At 42.0% G+C, this 17,362-nt stretch overlaps 1 protein-coding gene across 3 annotated transcripts; it reads left to right on the top strand.

The window, feature by feature from the left end:
- Positions 1–2,583: 2,583 nt before the first annotated feature.
- Positions 2,584–16,512, top strand: LAMP2 (lysosomal associated membrane protein 2). Of its 3 annotated transcripts, none has more exons than XM_032701720.1 (9): positions 2,584–2,743; positions 3,794–3,912; positions 4,407–4,620; positions 5,259–5,420; positions 6,190–6,407; positions 6,914–7,033; positions 7,288–7,366; positions 8,181–8,348; positions 9,639–11,967. In XM_032701720.1, exons 1-9 carry the CDS (start codon positions 2,587–2,589, stop codon positions 9,776–9,778), a joined length of 1,377 nt encoding a protein of 458 aa, XP_032557611.1. In that variant the 5' UTR covers positions 2,584–2,586; the 3' UTR covers positions 9,779–11,967. The 3 variants fall into 3 exon arrangements, with proteins under 3 accessions (XP_032557611.1, XP_032557609.1, XP_032557612.1); XM_032701718.1 differs by lacking the exon at positions 9,639–11,967 and adding an exon at positions 14,104–16,512 and having other exon boundaries at positions 2,587–2,743; XM_032701721.1 differs by lacking the exons at positions 2,584–2,743; positions 9,639–11,967 and adding exons at positions 3,163–3,567; positions 14,104–16,512.
- Positions 16,513–17,362: the final 850 nt, after the last annotated feature.

Here is a 17,362-nt window from a genome sequence, read left to right as displayed (position 1 = left end):
GCTTCAAAGAAGAGATAGGCTTTGGGAACTGCCCAAAATTCTTATTCAGGGAGGAACAGTGCCAAAATCAAGCTTCTGTCAGTTGGCTGGGCAAGAGGAGAATATCACTGTGCAAATGCAAGAGTACCTTGCTTTTAACACCTTTTAACACATTCAGATGGCTGGAGCATGTGGGCTTTGTTAGACAAACCTCCTCCTGGACATGACCATGAGGTGCTTGTACCAACTCTCTGCAGGTGAAATTCGATCCATTTGTTTCCCCAAGGATTCCACACGAGGGCAGGAGCCCTTTGGGCAGCTTTGTGGTTGCCTCATCTCTTGCTGTGCAGTCGCTGGGGTCAGCCTTGATGCACACACCTCACAGTCAGTCCCCCTGTGACAGACTGTGACAATGACAATAAACCACCAGCTCACAGTCTGCTGAGATCATGATAAACCAGTGTCACATCACCACCTGTGGAAGGCCATGGAAGGCTGTTACATGGCAGGGATGGAGGCACAGGGAGGGCAAAGTAACCAGGTGCAAACAAAGAAAGAATAATCTGCATTCTTGCATAATGGTGGTATTTCTGGTGCAAAGCATATGTTTTTCATTATGCTAAATTATTAAATTATACTACTCCTTAATCCCACACCTGTTGCTACTTTTCTTGTGTTATTAACAGAAAGGGATTTGCTTGTTATGATAGCTACCATTAGATTTCATTTCAAGCTTCACTAAATTGGCATAAAGGAAACAAGTTATCAGCCTTCCTGTTATGTCTGCAGAACATTTAGCTGTTTTACAGTTCATTTCCTATATGCAAGAAAGAGACCAAAATATTCAGGATTTTTCACTCAGAACAAGGGGGGTGTTTGAACAGATCAATGTTTATATATAAAGCTACATGTCCTGAAGTAAATATTCCAGCAGATACAGAAGGTGACACTCCACCACACCAACTGCATAGATCAGACCAATCATTTTCTCCTCTTCCAATTAATTAAAGCCTAATTCATTGTCTGTCTGCTAATAGTCAAATCCTCCTAATGTAATTGCTCCTAACTCCCTGAGAGATCACTTTTTAAAAACAGGACTTTGAACTAAAATAGTGAAGCCTGAGGAAATATAAAATTCCTCAGACCAGGACTCTCCCTCGCCTCTGAAATGCCCCATTCTTTGTGGTGAAACTGGGAAAGAGCAAAGACTTGCTGCTTTCAAAATTTGTGTTGCTGTGCTGCTGCTACTGGACATTCCCCCACAGCCTACAGCAAGTGCTGGCTCAATTATTAAATATAAAGTTTATTTCTTCAAATAAATTTTCAATAATTAAGCCCAAAGGCTAAATGTAAATTTATCCTAAGTGTTTTGAAATTGTACGAATTTTGATATTCACATGCAACCTTGCTTAGACAATTGCATGTGCAGGTATGTAATACACATGGTAAGTGGGTTCTAGGTGCAGTCATTAAGCACACAAAGAAAAGCAAAGAAGCAGCGAATGTGTCTGACCACACGAGCACTTGTGTGTGGGACCCTCATTTGTTCCACGTCCTGGTTTCTGTGGTGGCCCTGACACACCAGCTTTGGTTTTGTGGTGCTCTATGGAAAAGTTTGGTATTGCAAGTACAAAACTGAGAGAAATTAACGGCCATTTGATAACAAATTGCATTATTGCCACTTCCTCAGGAGTTCATAACTGCTTTCTTGTCAACACCATCTACACTCTGGCTGTCTCACTATATCAGGTCAATGTGTTTTATTGTCTTTTCCAACCTTCTTTTCTTCTCCCATAGCTGGGGATGTCTCCTAGAGCCTGATTATTCAAAATCCTCAGTTCTACTACAGCATCAGAAACAGGAATACATCATTCCAGGAGGCCCTTCCCGGCTGAGCCCAGAGCTCCTCAGGCATCTGCCTCCTATTTCCTTGCCATCTTCCAGCTTCAGTCTCTTCTTCCCCATTTCCTCTTTCCTTGCCAAGCCAGCCTTCATGTTTGGGTTTTGGGTTGTTTTCTTTTTTTTCCCCTGATCAATACTCTCCAGGCTGCAATCCAACACCCATCCCATTTTATACCTCCTTCCAGTCCCAAGTCCACCAAGTTTCTTGCCCATCCCTCTCTTCTCCCGCCCTCCACACCAGCGGCTCTTTTCTCCCCCAGGGACACCACGAGCCCACCCCAAGGGCACCGCCAGCCTCAGGGCACGTGCAGTGAGAGCAGTGCAGCTCACTTCTCCCCCTCTGTGTTTATCGCAAACATGGACAAATTTTAATTCTTTATTTTTCTTTATTAGTGAAAGCCTCTATATTAAACTTCTCTGCATGCGCACGTCCTCTCACAGCGTTCAGCGGCCTCAGAGCGAACCGCAAACGCTGCCGAGGCCCAGGGCAAGCGGCCGGGACGTGGCCCTGCAGAGGCCAGAGCGGCAGCACAGCCCCGGTCCAGCCCCGGTCCAGCCCCGCGGTGCCGCCGGTGCACGGGGGGCACCCCGGACCCGCCCGCCCGCGGCGCTTCGCGGCGAGCTCCGCGTCCGCGACCCACGGAATCGAGCGGCGGCGCCGCGCGGCGATTGGCGGCGCTCGGGCGGCCCCGCCCCGCCCCTCACATGACCGCTGGCGAGGGTTTTGTCGCGCCCGCTCGCCCCGGCCCCTCGCCGCCCCCCGGAGTCCCCGCCGGCAGCACCCCCGCGATGGAGCCGGTCCGCCCCGCCGCCGCCTCCCGCCGCCGCCTTCTACTGCCGCTGCTGCTGCTCGGCGTGTCCGGTGAGCGGGGCAGCGCCGGGGCCCGTGGGAGGGGGGGCGGGCGGGCGCGGGGTGTCCCCGCGGGCGCGTGCCCGTCCCGCTCCCCCCGCTCCGTGACGCGGCGCGCGCGGGGGGTCCCGGGGCCGCCTCGGCCCCGCGGCGGCTTCGCGGGGCGGCCCCGGGGCGGGGGCAGCGCCGGGAGGGGAGGGGAGGAGAGGGAGGCGAGGGCGGCGGGGGCCGAGGCCCCGCGGCCCTGCCGGGCACACCCGCCCCGCGCCACCGGTGCCGCCGCCGGGGCCCAGAACCGCGGGGGCAGCCCCGGGGCTGTGGCCCGGCAGCCGCGGCCGCGGGCCCGCCCGGGCCGGTCCTGCCCCGTCAGCGCCGCTCGTCGTGGGGGCAGAGGGCACAGCCACGGCTCTGCCGGCGTTCACCCCCTTAAAAATCCCCAGGCTGGGAAGAGTTCTCTAAAAACGCAACGATCCATGTGCTCTGAGCCAGGGATTGTGGAGGCACAAGGCTCGCTGATCCCATCTGTTGGGGTTCAGCTGGAGTCATAACCACTCGCACAACATGTGAAATAATAGGGAGACTCTGGTCTGCGAGCAGGGCGCTGTTTAAGTGCTGTGCTCAGGCACTTGGTTCGCTCAGTGTGTGACCAGAAAGCCAGGGCTTGTTTCATACAGTCATAGAATCCCAGGTTGGAAGAGACCTCAAGGATCAGCTGGTCCAGCCTTTCTTGGCAAAAACACGGTCTAGACAAGATGGCCCAACACCCTGTCCAGCCTAATCTTACAAGTGCCCAATATTGGGGAATCCAACACTTCCAGATTATTAGTCCATGTCAGGTAAACAGACTATAAAATGTTCTCACAATTTTTACGTAGCTTTGATAACTTCACAATATGCTTCCTGTTTTTAATACTTTTTAGAAATCTAGCTTTTCTTTCAGTGTCTGGCAAATTGAGTATAGTCCTGACATAATTTACTGCTTTGTGATGATCTGCCCTCTTAAGTGGTTCTAGAAAATGAAGTAAAAGCAATGTCTTAGTAGCTAATAATCATATCTTACAGGTTTTTTCCAGTCCCATGCAGTGGAAGTAGATATAAAGGATGCCTCTAATGCTACATGCCTGTATGCAAATTGGATGATGAGGTTCTTGATAATATATGAATCAAACACTAGTGATTATGTAAGTATTTGGAGGTAACTCTTGCTGAGAACTGTATTTTGGCCTGCTTAGAAGTTTAAGTATACTGTGTTACCTAGAGTGTTTGATTTCTTACTTCTTTTTTTTACTCAGTTGTTAAGAGTATTCCTACATACTCCTTTTAAAATGAAGCATAAGTTCTCAGTCATACAAATGACTGAAAGTCCCCTGTTGCTCTTACTTAAATGACACACACAGAACTCATCAAGTTTAACCAGTATCAGCAAAGTTGTGTTTTAGCCCAAACAGTAAATCTGAACTGCAGCTCAGCACAGTCAGGATTTACAGCCAAGTTAGATTTGTACTTTTGTGCTTGAATCTGATATGGCTCCTTTCTCATACCGATGTCAGGGAGCCTTTTTCGTGATTTTGTAGAATAACCTGAAATAATCTCACTTATCTTGTGCAAGGTTCCATCTAACTCCAGCAGGTTTATGATGTTGTCATGAGGAAGAACTGCTATCTCTTTCTTCTAGAAAACCACAACCTTGAATTTGTCATCCAGCGTGACACACAATGGCAGCGTCTGTGGCAATGACACACAAGCTGCACTTGTGGCAGTGCAGTTTGGGGAAGGTCATTCCTGGAGCATTAACTTTACGAAAACCAACGAAACTTTCCAGGGAGACTTGGTCACATTTACCTACAACACCAATGACACAGCTGTGTTTCCTGATGCTAAAAGAAAAGGTAATGTTCAGAGCAGAATCTGGCAGAGCAATCTCAGCCACAAGTGTCAGACCTCGGTACCTGATCTTGGTTGGTGTTTTCCAAGTTAGAAGAACTAGTAATGTGTGTAGAGAGCTCTGTGGCAGCTCCATATGCTGCCAGCTATTGCTCATCCCACCTGCCTACTGGATAACAATTGTTGGATAAGACTAGTTGTCTTGGCTGAATGTGTAATTCCTTTAAGTGGAACGGAATGGGAGGGATAACTGAGCAGCTTTGGTCAGTGTGGTGCTGGTAGACAGCAGGCACCTGGAAAATTCATTTTAGCGTGCACTACTTGACCTTCCACCTTGCCAAGCAATGCAGTGTTAGGCTTTCTGTGTACTAATGCCTGCTAATAATAGGACTTTTTTTCTCTTTAGTAACTTAAGTAAAGGGGTTTACCTTTCTAATGGCTTGTCTGGTTCTGGAAGCTTGGTTACTTCTCTGCATTACTCAGCACTTGAGGTCAGGATGCATAGGGAAAACAAAAAACAGAGCTTAGGACTGTTAAACTTAATTATCTCTTACTCTTTGTTTTATGGAATTATATAAAACGTAAGACTACCTCCAAGTTCTTGTAGTTCACAAGGCATTAAAATATTTTTACTTATTTGTAGGACCAGTTTCCGTTGTTGTAAAGGACCCTGCACATCCAGTTCAACTGAATAATGTCTACGTGTGTCATAATGGTGACTTTATTGAAGCAGAAAATGTAACACAGGTTTTCTGGAATATTACTCTGCAGCCTTTTGTTCAGAATGGCACAGTCAGTAAAAAAGGTGAGCATTTAAATTTGTGAATAAACTTTTTTGTGTTGCACCTTAGTGCAGGGAGCAAAGTCCCATAGTAAAAAGTCCACCAGTTCTCAAATGTGCTGTGTTTAATAATACTCATGTAAATATCCTTTAGTACTTCTTTCCTTGTTCCTGGAATAATAGATTAGGAGAACAGATTTAGTAGTGTGTTGTAATGTCGATTGTGTCCATGCCAAGGGGGTAGGCTCCTAAAGTGTGTGTTCCAGTAATTGGGGTTTTAAGAATAAGCACTTCAGAACTACTGTTGCTGACTAGTTCATTTGAGCTCGAAGGCTTTTAACTGACTGCCTTCCAGTGGGGCCTCTGCTTATAGCATTTGAACAGCCCAGAGCCTGTTGTCTCATCTCCCACCCCAGCTGCTAAAAGAGATGAGCACATCATCCTGCTGCCTGCAGCTTAACAGGGTCTCTCACTTTGTGACAGGAAGGACATCACACTTCTATAACCACTTAGCTGTCTGTGTGTATTTTGGTTTCATGTATCAGAGGTAAGTAGTACTGCATGGATTTAAAACTGTGAACATTACAGAATTTCTGAGGATAGAGGGTAGCTGTACATTTTTTTGGAATACTGTGCCACAGTGCCAAGTTTGGGGCTTCTGACTTGGTGATTAACACACTCCCAATGAGCCTAGACTTCAACAAAGCAATTGATAAGTGCATTGAACTGACCACTGAGTCATAAGATTTTAATAAAATTCAGCACTGAAATGGTGGTTAAAATGTCTTTTCAGAGTCTAGATGTCGTGCTGATACACCTACTTCTGCACCTACTGTTCTACCTACTACTGCCAATGTAACTACTGCATCCACCACCACTTTGTCACCTGCTCCAACCACTCCTCCCAAGCCTGTGGAGAATCCAGACACAGGAAACTATTCTCTTAAAAGTGGAAATAAAACTTGTCTTCTGGCTACTGTGGGACTGCAGCTGAATGTTTCCCAAGACAAGGTGCTTTTCTTTTGTTTTGAAGAGTAAAAGGTTGCTGTAGTTGTTGGGTGTGAAATCTGAATGCAGGGTGTTTGCTTTGTACACTGCTGGCTGTCCAGAACTGCTTCTGAGTATTGTGTTAAGCACCTCTCTGACATCAGAATAGTTTTGTGGCATAATATCTGGCTTCAAAACCTTATGTGGATTCAACATAGCTTGTTATGGGAGTACTTCTAACGTGATTAGAAGTCTGGAGCTTTCTTAGCTGTATCTGCAGGCTGTTGGTGCCTGCAGATACTGTCTTTCCCCTTAGAGGGAGCCAGGTAGCCTGATGTGTTGAGGAACAAAGTAGGACTTCTCTGGGCAATTTGTTTGCTTCAGTTTTTGCCAGCATTTAAATTTTTAAGTCAAATAGCCTTGGTTTGATGGTAGCCAGGCTCAATCTTCCTGCTGTCGTGTTTGTGACAAGACTGAACAATGTATTCCAAACAACAGCTGAATGTCTTTGTGGTGTGTCTGTGTTTCAGCCTCTCCTGATCAACATCAATCCAAAGACAACCATCGCAGATGGCGCCTGTGGTAACACAACAGCAACTCTGAAGCTGAATGATGGAAATAGCACACTGATTAGTTTCACATTTGTTGTTGTAAGTAACTTATTTTAAACTAAGCTTTTCATTTCACAGCACTGCATGGTGATCACTCATAGTAAAATCCTTGTGTCACTTGCTGTGGTGAGCTGTTCCCATATGGGAAGTGGAACTGGCTGCCTCAAGACAAATGGGGTTAAAGATGTAGAAAATGTAAGACTGGTGGATGTGTTGGCCTTTGTAAAGAGTGTGTTCTTACAGTTACGAATGCAGAATTGCACACTGACACTTGGTTCTTGCTTCTTAAACAGAAAAATACAAGTGCAAGTGTACAGAAGTTTTATCTGAAAGAGGTGAATGTTACGCTGCTCAACCGTCTGAATGGTTCTGGTAAGAAACAGTATCTGCCTTAAAGCAAGTGTAATATTTTACTCAATGTCTGCATCAAATACTTCTGACTTTTTTCAGTGTTGTTCATGCTTTCTGTTAGCTCCTACTTTATGTCTATAAATTGGTATGAGCAAAAATAATGAGCAGAAATGCCAGTAAGAGTTCCTTTAAACAGCAGTGTGGGATCATTCTATGATTCATGAAACTTCTGCCAGTGGAATCTCTATATAAATTAATAGGGCTTCTTTACAACTATTTTCAGTAATGTAATTTTTTGAGGTGTGAAGTACAGTTGTACCAACTTAGTAGCTTTTTTTCCTAAACCAGCTGTTGTTTTCTTTGATTGAAGATGCTGCTGTATCTTCCAGCGACTTGTACTTAACTCTCACTGGGAAAAGAGGCCAGTCCTTCAAAAAACTAAAGCATACTTTTTTCCAAAACAAAAGTATGTTGTTTTCTTTTTTTTTTTTTTTTCTAAAGTTACTTGTCATGGCTACAGCAGTTGAAAGAGCACTAAAGCAAAACCACTTGCAACTCTGCAACGTTGGGATGAGTGGAGGTACAAGGAAAGCCTGATGTCATGTGTATATATTGAGGAGAGGTCACTGCTGAGTACTGTAGTAACTTCAGTGCCTGACTTCTGTTTAAGCAGATCAATCCCACTTTGCACTCACTACTTTGCTTTTCAGACTAGTCACTGTTGAAATGTTGGCCCCTCTCGTTTCAGCTCCTCAGTCTAGTGATTGTTTTAGCAACTGACATGCGTTTAAAGTGGACATGCAAATTTCCTTTCTTTTTTCCCCCCTTTGTTTAGTCATTTCAAGTGCAGATAACCACAACTTCAGCAAGTGGGATGCTTTCCTTGGGAGCTCTTACATGTGCCGAAAAGAGCAAACTCTTGACATTAGTGAAGATATTCAAGTACATACTTTTAATCTACGGATTCAGCCATTCCTTGTGGAGGCAAATAAGTTTGCTACAGGTAAGAGTTATGTTTTTGTTAACTTTATCAACGCTTGCAAGATTCTTAACTTGCTAAAAAGCACCAGCATTGGGTACAAACATTCATCTTGGAAGCTCTTGTTCCATTTTTTTTTTAATCTGTTTTTATATACGTGGAGTGAAGAGAAGCTCTGAGACTGACATTCAAGTTCAAACAAAGCTTTGCTCTCACTTAAAAAATGTCTGCTAGATATGTGGTGTGGTTCTCCTTCACAAAACTCAAATGAACTAGAGACACTGAAGAGGGACTTAAGCTTTGCCATGTAGAAAAGATTAGAAGTTATGTGACGTTATCTTGACATACAGCTTTTTGTAGCTCAAATATATAAGAAAATAGGACAGAACTTAAGCAGAAGTGGACTTGAGAGTGCTGTTAGCTGTTTTGTTTCTTTTTACCTGTCAGTCCAAGAATAGGAGTGTTGGGGGGGGGGGAATGAACTGACAGAGCTTCCTTCAGAGGCAGTCTTAAATATCCAGAACTAAAGAAAGATTTTTAAAATGTTTGTTTGCATTATCTGGGTCTTGTCTGCAGATAATTGGAATGTCTTAAATGACCTCATTCTTCATATTTAGTGTAACCTGGTCTTTGTTCTTAATAATAATACTTACAGCACAGTCTTTTTGGACTAGACTGATATGTAGGCATATAGACTGAGTGCACATTTTTCAATTTCTTTTTTTTAGACAGAGGTAAATAACTCTCCAGATATGTGCTGGGTAAACAGTATTTCTAAAGAGTTAGGGTCCCATTTCACTTTGTAGTTCAAGTTGCAGCTAGCTTTCTTCTCCTCCTAATTACACTTATTTTATCTGTGTAATATGTCTCCATTCTGGATAGATTCTTGATACCAAATCTAGGTCACTTTTTATCCTTAATAATTAAAAGCACAAACCAGACTTGCCTTGAGTGTGAAATAGATAAGCCTGGTTCTTAAATATAGAAGAATGGCTACTCCCTTGTCTAATGCAGAACTTGTGCACATGAGAACTCAGGCACCTTTACTTTGCTCTAGGTGTGTGTGTATATATATATATATATAACATATATATATTGCTATATGTATGTTATCAAACATTCCACGTGATTAATACTTAATATATGCTAGATGTAGCCATGAGACCTCTGCAGTTCTTTCTGTCTCAGTTTAAAGATGTAAAAATAATTGACTTTTGAACATGTTCATATTAAGGAAAACAGGTTTTTTCTACCACACTTAGGAAGTAGTCTGTCTTTATTTATTCTTTGTTGCAACCTTTTTCTCACCTACAGCCCAGGAGTGTTCGCTGGATGATGACAGCATTCTAATCCCAATTGTAGTTGGTGCTGCACTTGCTGTCTTGATTGCCATTATAGTGGTTGCTTACATAATTGGCAGAAGAAAAAGCTATGCTGGATACCAAACTCTGTGAATCTAAAAGTGATTCCTGTTCTGATTTCACTCTAAACAAAGCAAGTGCAAGTTCTGAAGTCCAAAAAAGACCCAAACTTAAGAGTAATTACTAGCCACAGCTAATTGGAGTTGAGAAACAAAGAGAGAATGTTTATCTCAGATGAAGCAGAACTACGGTTTCAGTTTCCCTGCTCTAAGAAGACGCCGTGGGTTTCATAGTTGTTGTTTTGAAGATGTCAAATACTGGATGAATTGCTAGGCTAAAGATTCTATCTTGCAAAAATCCTAAAGCGTTTAGGATTTATTTCTGCTTTTTACAAATAGTAGCCTGAAACAAGAACACATTCTGAACTGATGTGCATTGGGCAACTCCCAGAATAGCATAGAATTTGTACTTGCTTATCTCCTTTGCATTCCTTAGTTGTTGTTGTAATTGTGGGTTAAGCTGGCAGCATTAGTCACTATGCTGACTTGTGTAGTATTTAACAAGGATTGTATGATGCCCAGTAACAACTTCGTTTTCCATAGGATCGAGCTTCAGGTTGGTGATTAAGTGATCTCTTGAAGTGGCAGCAGTAACTTACTTACCTTTGTCAGAACTTGAGTAATTTACTCCTGCCTTGGGGTAATTTCAGGAGTCATTCCTGTACCCTGGCTGTAAAAACAAAATGGGTAACCTATATTTGCCAAAGGGTGGATATGTAGGAAGACTTCAGTGCCATTTCCAAATGTTTTCAAAAGAAATAACAACTGTTAGGCACTGAATTCTTCATTCCTTATTATACCTTGGCAATCATCTGAAATACTCAACTAAGGCAGACTTCTGCTAAATTAATGCAAGCTTTTTTGCTGGCATCAGTTTAAAGGGAATAACCTTTCTAAATATTCCAGAACTTTAAAGTGCACTTAACTTCATACCATACTCTGCACAGAACTGGTCTGTCTTGTTGCTCTGAATGACCATTGTTTAAAGATGCTTTCGTTTAATGAGCCAGTATCTGTTGTTGCAGCTTTTAAATCTTCATCTTGAATGGTTCTCTGCCAACCAAAATCCACGTTCTAACTGCCCGCCCTTGGCATTCTGAATGTTCAGCGTACTTTGTGTTTGACTGTTTGCGCTGTAGCATTTTATTAATGTTTAAGAATGCAAAAGCCAAAACTAGTCTGAGATGGACCCACACCACCTTGTTTTTCCTTGCTGTATGGAAAGAATAACTAGGCTAAAATATGCAGTGCAACTGGACTGTTCTTAAACTGCAGCTCTGTAGAGACAAACCCTCGATGCACAACTTTTCTCTGGCCTCCTTGTGCTGTAATACATATTCTTACTGCATGGAAAAAAGAAGTCTTTTAGACTTTTAGATAAGTGTGGCTTTTTTGCATATGTCATAACATCAGCTGCCTAAACTATTTAATGACCATAACATTGTCTCCCCTTTTAGGATGAGTTTAGCCTGCATCAAAGCTGCTCTAGTGTTTTATTAGTGTTCTCTAGGGTTGTAGAGATGTCTGTGGCATGTTTGTATACAAATCATAAAATACACTTCTTTCAGTAATGGTTTGGGTTGGTTTTGTTTTTTTCTGTAAAAACAGTTTACTCTTGACACTATCTAAGGAAGCAGGTATGGGTGGATAATACTATAGCTTGTAGTCTACAGCTTGAATTTTGCATCAGTTACTGAAATTCATTTTAATGAAAGTGGGGAACCTGCTATAAATTTAATCATGAAACAGGCTTCAAGACTTACCATTTTAATTTAAAAAAATGGATCTAATGACTTTCCTATTAATATATCCTCAAATGCAGAAGTTCATATAGATTTTTTAGCTTTTTTTTGTGAGTGATGTTCAGTGGCACCAGTTAAACATGCATTTCTGTTAAGGAGTAATCATCACACTGTATTCTTCTGGCCATGCAAATTTTTGAACTGTACACAGTTTCCAAGTGATAATATAGAAGATTTGTGCAAACTGCTCCCAAAAATCAACACTAATACCTTTGCAAAAGCCTGCAAGGACATTGGCTCAGAGTTTTAAGCACTCCTAGACTCATGTGCAGACAACTGGTTCAAAAAACATCAAAGTTTCGCCTGACTTCCTGTTGTTATAAAACCACTAGTTTTCCTGTATGTATTGCTCCATAGGGAACTGTCAATCTGTTTAACTTGTGCTCTAAAAAAATAAAGATTGTTCTATTTCTTAAGGAAACTTGTTCACATTTTTTAACTGATTTGAAAATGGACGTCTTGTATTGTCTTTTTTTAAAGAAAATAAACTAAATGAGTAAGGTCAACTCCAGTCAGTCTATACCTGAGATTCTGTTACATAGCTGGCTTTGTTCTGGTCTGTGGAAACAGCACTTCAATAGTATGTGCTTGTGGATGTTGAATATTAATACATATCATCTATCATAGAGTGTGGTTGGGTTTGTGCCTTATACACAGTTTACTAAGTAGTCAGATTGTACTCTAAAATGCCAAGAGTTCTGATCTTTTATGTTAAAGATGTCATACTAAGAGGTCTCAAAAGAAGCAGTTCTAGCTGATGAATAATGGACTTGGGGTTTTTTTTTGGGGGGGGGGTATTTGTTAATTTGTTTTTTGTTTGGCTGTTTTTTAATTTTTAAATTTACCAGAGTGTTCTCTGTTGCATAGCATACACCACTAAACCGCAACATTTGGGGCTATTGGTTGAATGTCATGATTGGAATTAAAAAGGAAGGTAGCTTTTATACTGGGGCTAAGAAAGTTTTGGGCCAAAATTTCTGGATTACTTTGAATGGAGGCACATTCAACCACGTCAGCCAAAAAAGCTGTTCCTGCTGGCCCGAATGCAGGGCCTGTGCCCTGGTGTAGTTACCAGTTCTGCAGGTGGAGACACCTCTCTGAAGCTTCTGACCAGTACAGTGACCATCCCTGGTCTGAAACCAGAAACCCTCTCTGGGAATTCTTTGCAGTTGTCCTAGTGTGATGTGTACTGCAGCCATCTCCTTCCTCTACAGAACACAGGGAATTGTCTGTCCCTACCTGCTGGGCACCCTTCATACTTAACAAATCCATTTGTGTTTAGGGTTAGTGACCCATTATCCAGCATGTAGGAAATTGTGTATCTTGATCTTCACTGAACAAAGATGACTAAACATTGAATGCAGGTTTCTCTTTAAGATGCTTAAATACTTTCTCAGTAGTTCCTTTCCTCCTTATTTTTTTTTCTTTCCAAGTCTCTCTCTGCTTGGCAGTAGGCGCCTTCAGATAATCTGGGTTTAGTATTTTCAGGTGTGGAGCCTCCAGGTGTTGTTCTTCCCCTGAGCCAAAGGCTTTGTATAGGGTTTCATGAAGGGGCAGTGGCAAGTGTGTGCTGGACTGTAATAGGCTAAATGAAGACAGTAAATTTTCTGTAACTAATGCTGATTCTATGGAAAACTCAGGCAAAAAAGTTTTATAAGGAGTGCTGCTTTATGAGAAGCATGTAAGTCAGGCGCCCTTCCAGGCACAATATCAACATCTTACCAAACCTCTTCTGGCACCAGGCAGGTGGAGCTCTGCTCTCGTTACCAACAGCACAGAATGCCAAGCCCTGTCCCCGTGTCTGAGGTGTATCCTTGAGCTTGAAACCAGTTCCCAGCATTGTTTGCTAATCCTTGATGAGTGTTTATATCAGCAAGGTACTCCTCACATGTTTTATAATCTGTATATTAAAAACCAGCGTAGCGTTACAGCTGCCTCTTCTGGTTTTTTCCTCCTCTGTGGATTTCAGTAAGGTCTGTGTCCTTCTCATCTGAAACTGGTATCCCTTTTTTGCTGAAAATAAAGGTACCCAACCCAAGAGAGTCTTTCAGCGTTTTCCATTCAGTGCTTTTCAGTAAGTTTCCACTTTGTTACTTGGATTGTCCATTATTTCTTCATGTCTAGAACCCAGAGAGGTGCTGGTGACTTGAGGGTTGGGAAGACCCTTGGACAAGGCAACAATACACCAGTCTGGGGGTTTTGTTGCTTTATTGCTGCTAACTCTGAGGTGTGATCAGCTACTGGTGCTCAGGCTGCTGGTTTGTCCTCACATTTCTGATTTATCCTCGCTGGAATAAGCTGAAATTAAATGTAGAAATCGGAAGAAGTATAGTACCAATATAAATTATGTGTGTAGAATATATGTTTAAAGAAATCACTCTTTCCATCAATTCTTTACTCAATACTGATTTTACTTTAGATGTATTACTGTATCTAATGCAGCATAATTTCTCAAAAATGCCTCTTTTTTTCCTTGCTTTCTTTGGTTTCTAATGCCTGATTTCCCTTACTAACTTACTCTCCCTTGCTTCTTTTTTTGTTTTTCTCCTTTCTGCAGCCCAAGAATGCCCTGCTGATTCTGACCTGAACTTTCTTATTCCCATCGCAGTGGGCATGGCGCTCGGATTCCTTATCATTCTTGTCTTTATATCTTACCTCATTGGAAGAAGAAAAAGTCGTACTGGCTATCAGTCTGTATAATCTCTTAATTCCATCTCTGTTGCCACCTTCCCTGCTCCTCTCCCTTTCCCAGACTCCCTGATCTGCCCCTTTAAAAAGAAGAAAAACAAATTAATTCACGGTTTCTTTCTTTAAAAAGATTAAAATCACTTCATGGTAGGATAACATGCCATGAGTATGAAGATGAGTTGTGATTACTTGAAGCTCTACTGTATGATTTTGGAAAAAGTAAGTGTTCTGAGGACCATAGAATTGAGCAGAGGTGATGTGTGTCCTTGTGAGAAATTATTTTGAGGAAAGAAGACATCTACCAAGCTTTATGTTGTTTAATTTTTTTATACAAGAAAATTTCTAACTGCCTACAGCTTGTCTTGGATAATGCTAAAGCTAAAACTATAATTAAAAGTGTGAATGCTGTGTCAAAAGGGACTGTACATGCAGTGGGAAAAAATACCAAGCTCTTAACAGAATTCTATGGGGAACTTGGCATATGGCTGTTCTTGTGAACCAGTTTGAATTTCCTGTTCCTTCTGAATGTAAAGGTGGTACCTGATCTCACTAATAACATAATGTGAGAAGAGCATCTGAATCTTCTAGTAAATTAATTTGTTTAACATCAGTATGGAGAAGTTGACTGCTAACATATATTGAATAGCTTTGCACTTAGCATGATGTCTAATTTGCTAAGATAGTCCTGGAGAACTTTGGCTACTCAGAAAAGCCAACAGTCTGCTAAATGAAATGTCTCCTGTGCTATTTTGTTGGACTGCATTTTTCCTTTTGTTCTGAGCTCAATTGTGAAATGAGGGTGGGAGGCTGGAATTTCAGTGGCTGCAGTTTCTCTCAGCTTTGATTCTGAACATAAAAGAAATTACACAGCATTGCTCCATGTGAGGCTCAAGAGTATTTTGAGAGCACTCAAAGACTGACTAAACACAGATTGCTCAGAGATTCCTGCAGATCCTTTGGACAGCTTTCATAGGTTAACAAGGGATCACTGAAAAGCTGTGATTTAGGAGTGCAAGTGAAGATATAAAACCAGTTGGTTTTGATAGAATTTATCTGCTTTTAACCTCCTCATTATTACTGTCTCAATGTAAGAGCACAAAATTTCTAGCATGAGGAATGCTGATTGTAAAGCAGAATATATATATATATATATAGTGAAGAAAGTGACTTCCAAAGGAATAAGAGCATCTGACCTGTTTGAAGATGCTTTCCTTGTTATTAATGCCATACCTTTTGCAATTCTTTGTTCCATATATAAACTGTACCAAAATACAAGTTAGTCATTAGTGGTTGTGTTCTGCTTCACTCCCATCGGGTTCATGTTGATGGGATGGAAGGATGAAAGGAGCCTCTTGCTCTTTCAGCCTTTTTGGTCCACGTTGGCAGAAGCCTTGATTTCCAGCTGCAGGACAGCTCAAGAGCTGCCAGGTCTGCAGAGAGCTACTGAGGGCACACAGAGCTCTGTCCTCTGCAGCAAATGTTTGCTAAAGCTGCTTTCATATTTAATCTCTTTGTGCATTGAGCCCACGTCCACGTTGTAGGGAAAGCACCCTTGGAAATTCACGTGCTTAGAGGTGACAGCCAACACTGATGTTTAAGTAACTCACAACAGCTCTATGTTCAGGGAAGGGAGATTTCTGAAGAGTTAGTTTTGATGTCTGAGAAATGCCTGTTCATTCAATTATTCTTGTCCTCACTGTGACCAAAGATACACTCTACCTGAATCCGACAAAAGTGACTTTGTACTGCAAATGGGCTCTTGAACCAAGTTGTCTTTTTTTTAGGAATGTAATTTAATGCTGCTGAGTTGGACTGTGTGCTTCAGATTTGGTTGTCTTGGTCTTTTATATTGTACCTTTGCTCTCGCAATACTTGATTTCCCTGCCAGAGTGGTAAATGGAATTATTTCAAGGCTGGCAATTTCTGAATAACACCCCCTTGTGAGTGTGGTGCTTCTCTGCTGCCAGCAGATGGATCCCAGCTATGGTTTCATGCTCAGATTGCAGACTGAAGTATTTAACATCACTTTTGCTAGGCTATTTTAGTAAAATGTGGTCATTTCCCAGATGCAGACACATACACATATATATATATTTTATATATACATATAAAGTATTATTTTGAGCTTCAATAGAAGTCAAAAGTTGATCCAGCACTTTCAGGTTGTTGCAGCATGAAGAGTGGCGTATACAGTTTTCCAGATCTTGAAATGACTGTACAAATATGCTGAAAGCAGAATATGTGTGTGGAAAATAAAGTTAACTCTTGTGTTTATAAAGCTTTGTTTCAGTGTAAGTAGACAACACATGCCATTTCTGAGAGCTTTTCCAATGGGATTGTCAACATGCCTGGATCTGGATGTTGGTGGGGAAACAGAAGCTCTTGCTTCTAAGCTGTTCACACATTTGCATCCAAATAAGTCAATTTTTCTTCGTTGATTTGATCAAAGCAAGGGTCCAGTGTCTGCTAAAGGGCCTGCTACCTCATGAATCCTTCCAACAGGCAGATAGGGAATAGATATTAAATAAAGTTTTACCTTGTTGCTAGCATAAGAACTGTTAATTTCATGGCAAAAAGCATGAAGGGTTTGGTTTCCTTTCAAGACCCCACGGACGTATAAATGTATTAAAAGAGCTAAAGCAATTGGCAGGGGGAGGAGTGCTTGTGGGTTCAATTTATTTCTGATGGCAAAAGAAGAGCCACTCCCCCAGCATCCTCCTCCTTGGCAGAAGGCAGTTTCTGTAGATCAGAAGATGCCCTTTCAGATAACTTGTGCAGGCAGAATGATTGTGTTGCCCTGGCTCTATCAGTGTCATCTGAATGATGACATCCGAGCAGAATTAGTTCCTAAACTACCTCTGGTTCAGGTTTTTAACAGTTCTTAATAAATAGGTTTTGCCAGATGGTTGGTTGTGATAGGGTAGAGGGAGTCTTATTGTTCTGGGTTCCTGAACTCTTTGGCCCAAGGAAGTTAATCAAGTTCTCAGAATTCCACTTAATCAAGTGCTCAGAATTCCAGGATCAAGTTACACACTGCTTTGAAATTCAGTCCCTAACTGGCCAGCACAGGGAGCTAAAGTCCCAAACTGCATCTCTTACACCAATGTTTGAAGAATGCTACCACAGAG

This window comes from Chiroxiphia lanceolata, chromosome 14 (assembly GCF_009829145.1).
Source record: "Chiroxiphia lanceolata isolate bChiLan1 chromosome 14, bChiLan1.pri, whole genome shotgun sequence".
In the NCBI taxonomy this organism is placed as follows: domain Eukaryota; kingdom Metazoa; phylum Chordata; class Aves; order Passeriformes; family Pipridae; genus Chiroxiphia; species Chiroxiphia lanceolata.
This window is presented reverse-complemented; position numbering and strand designations above follow the sequence as displayed.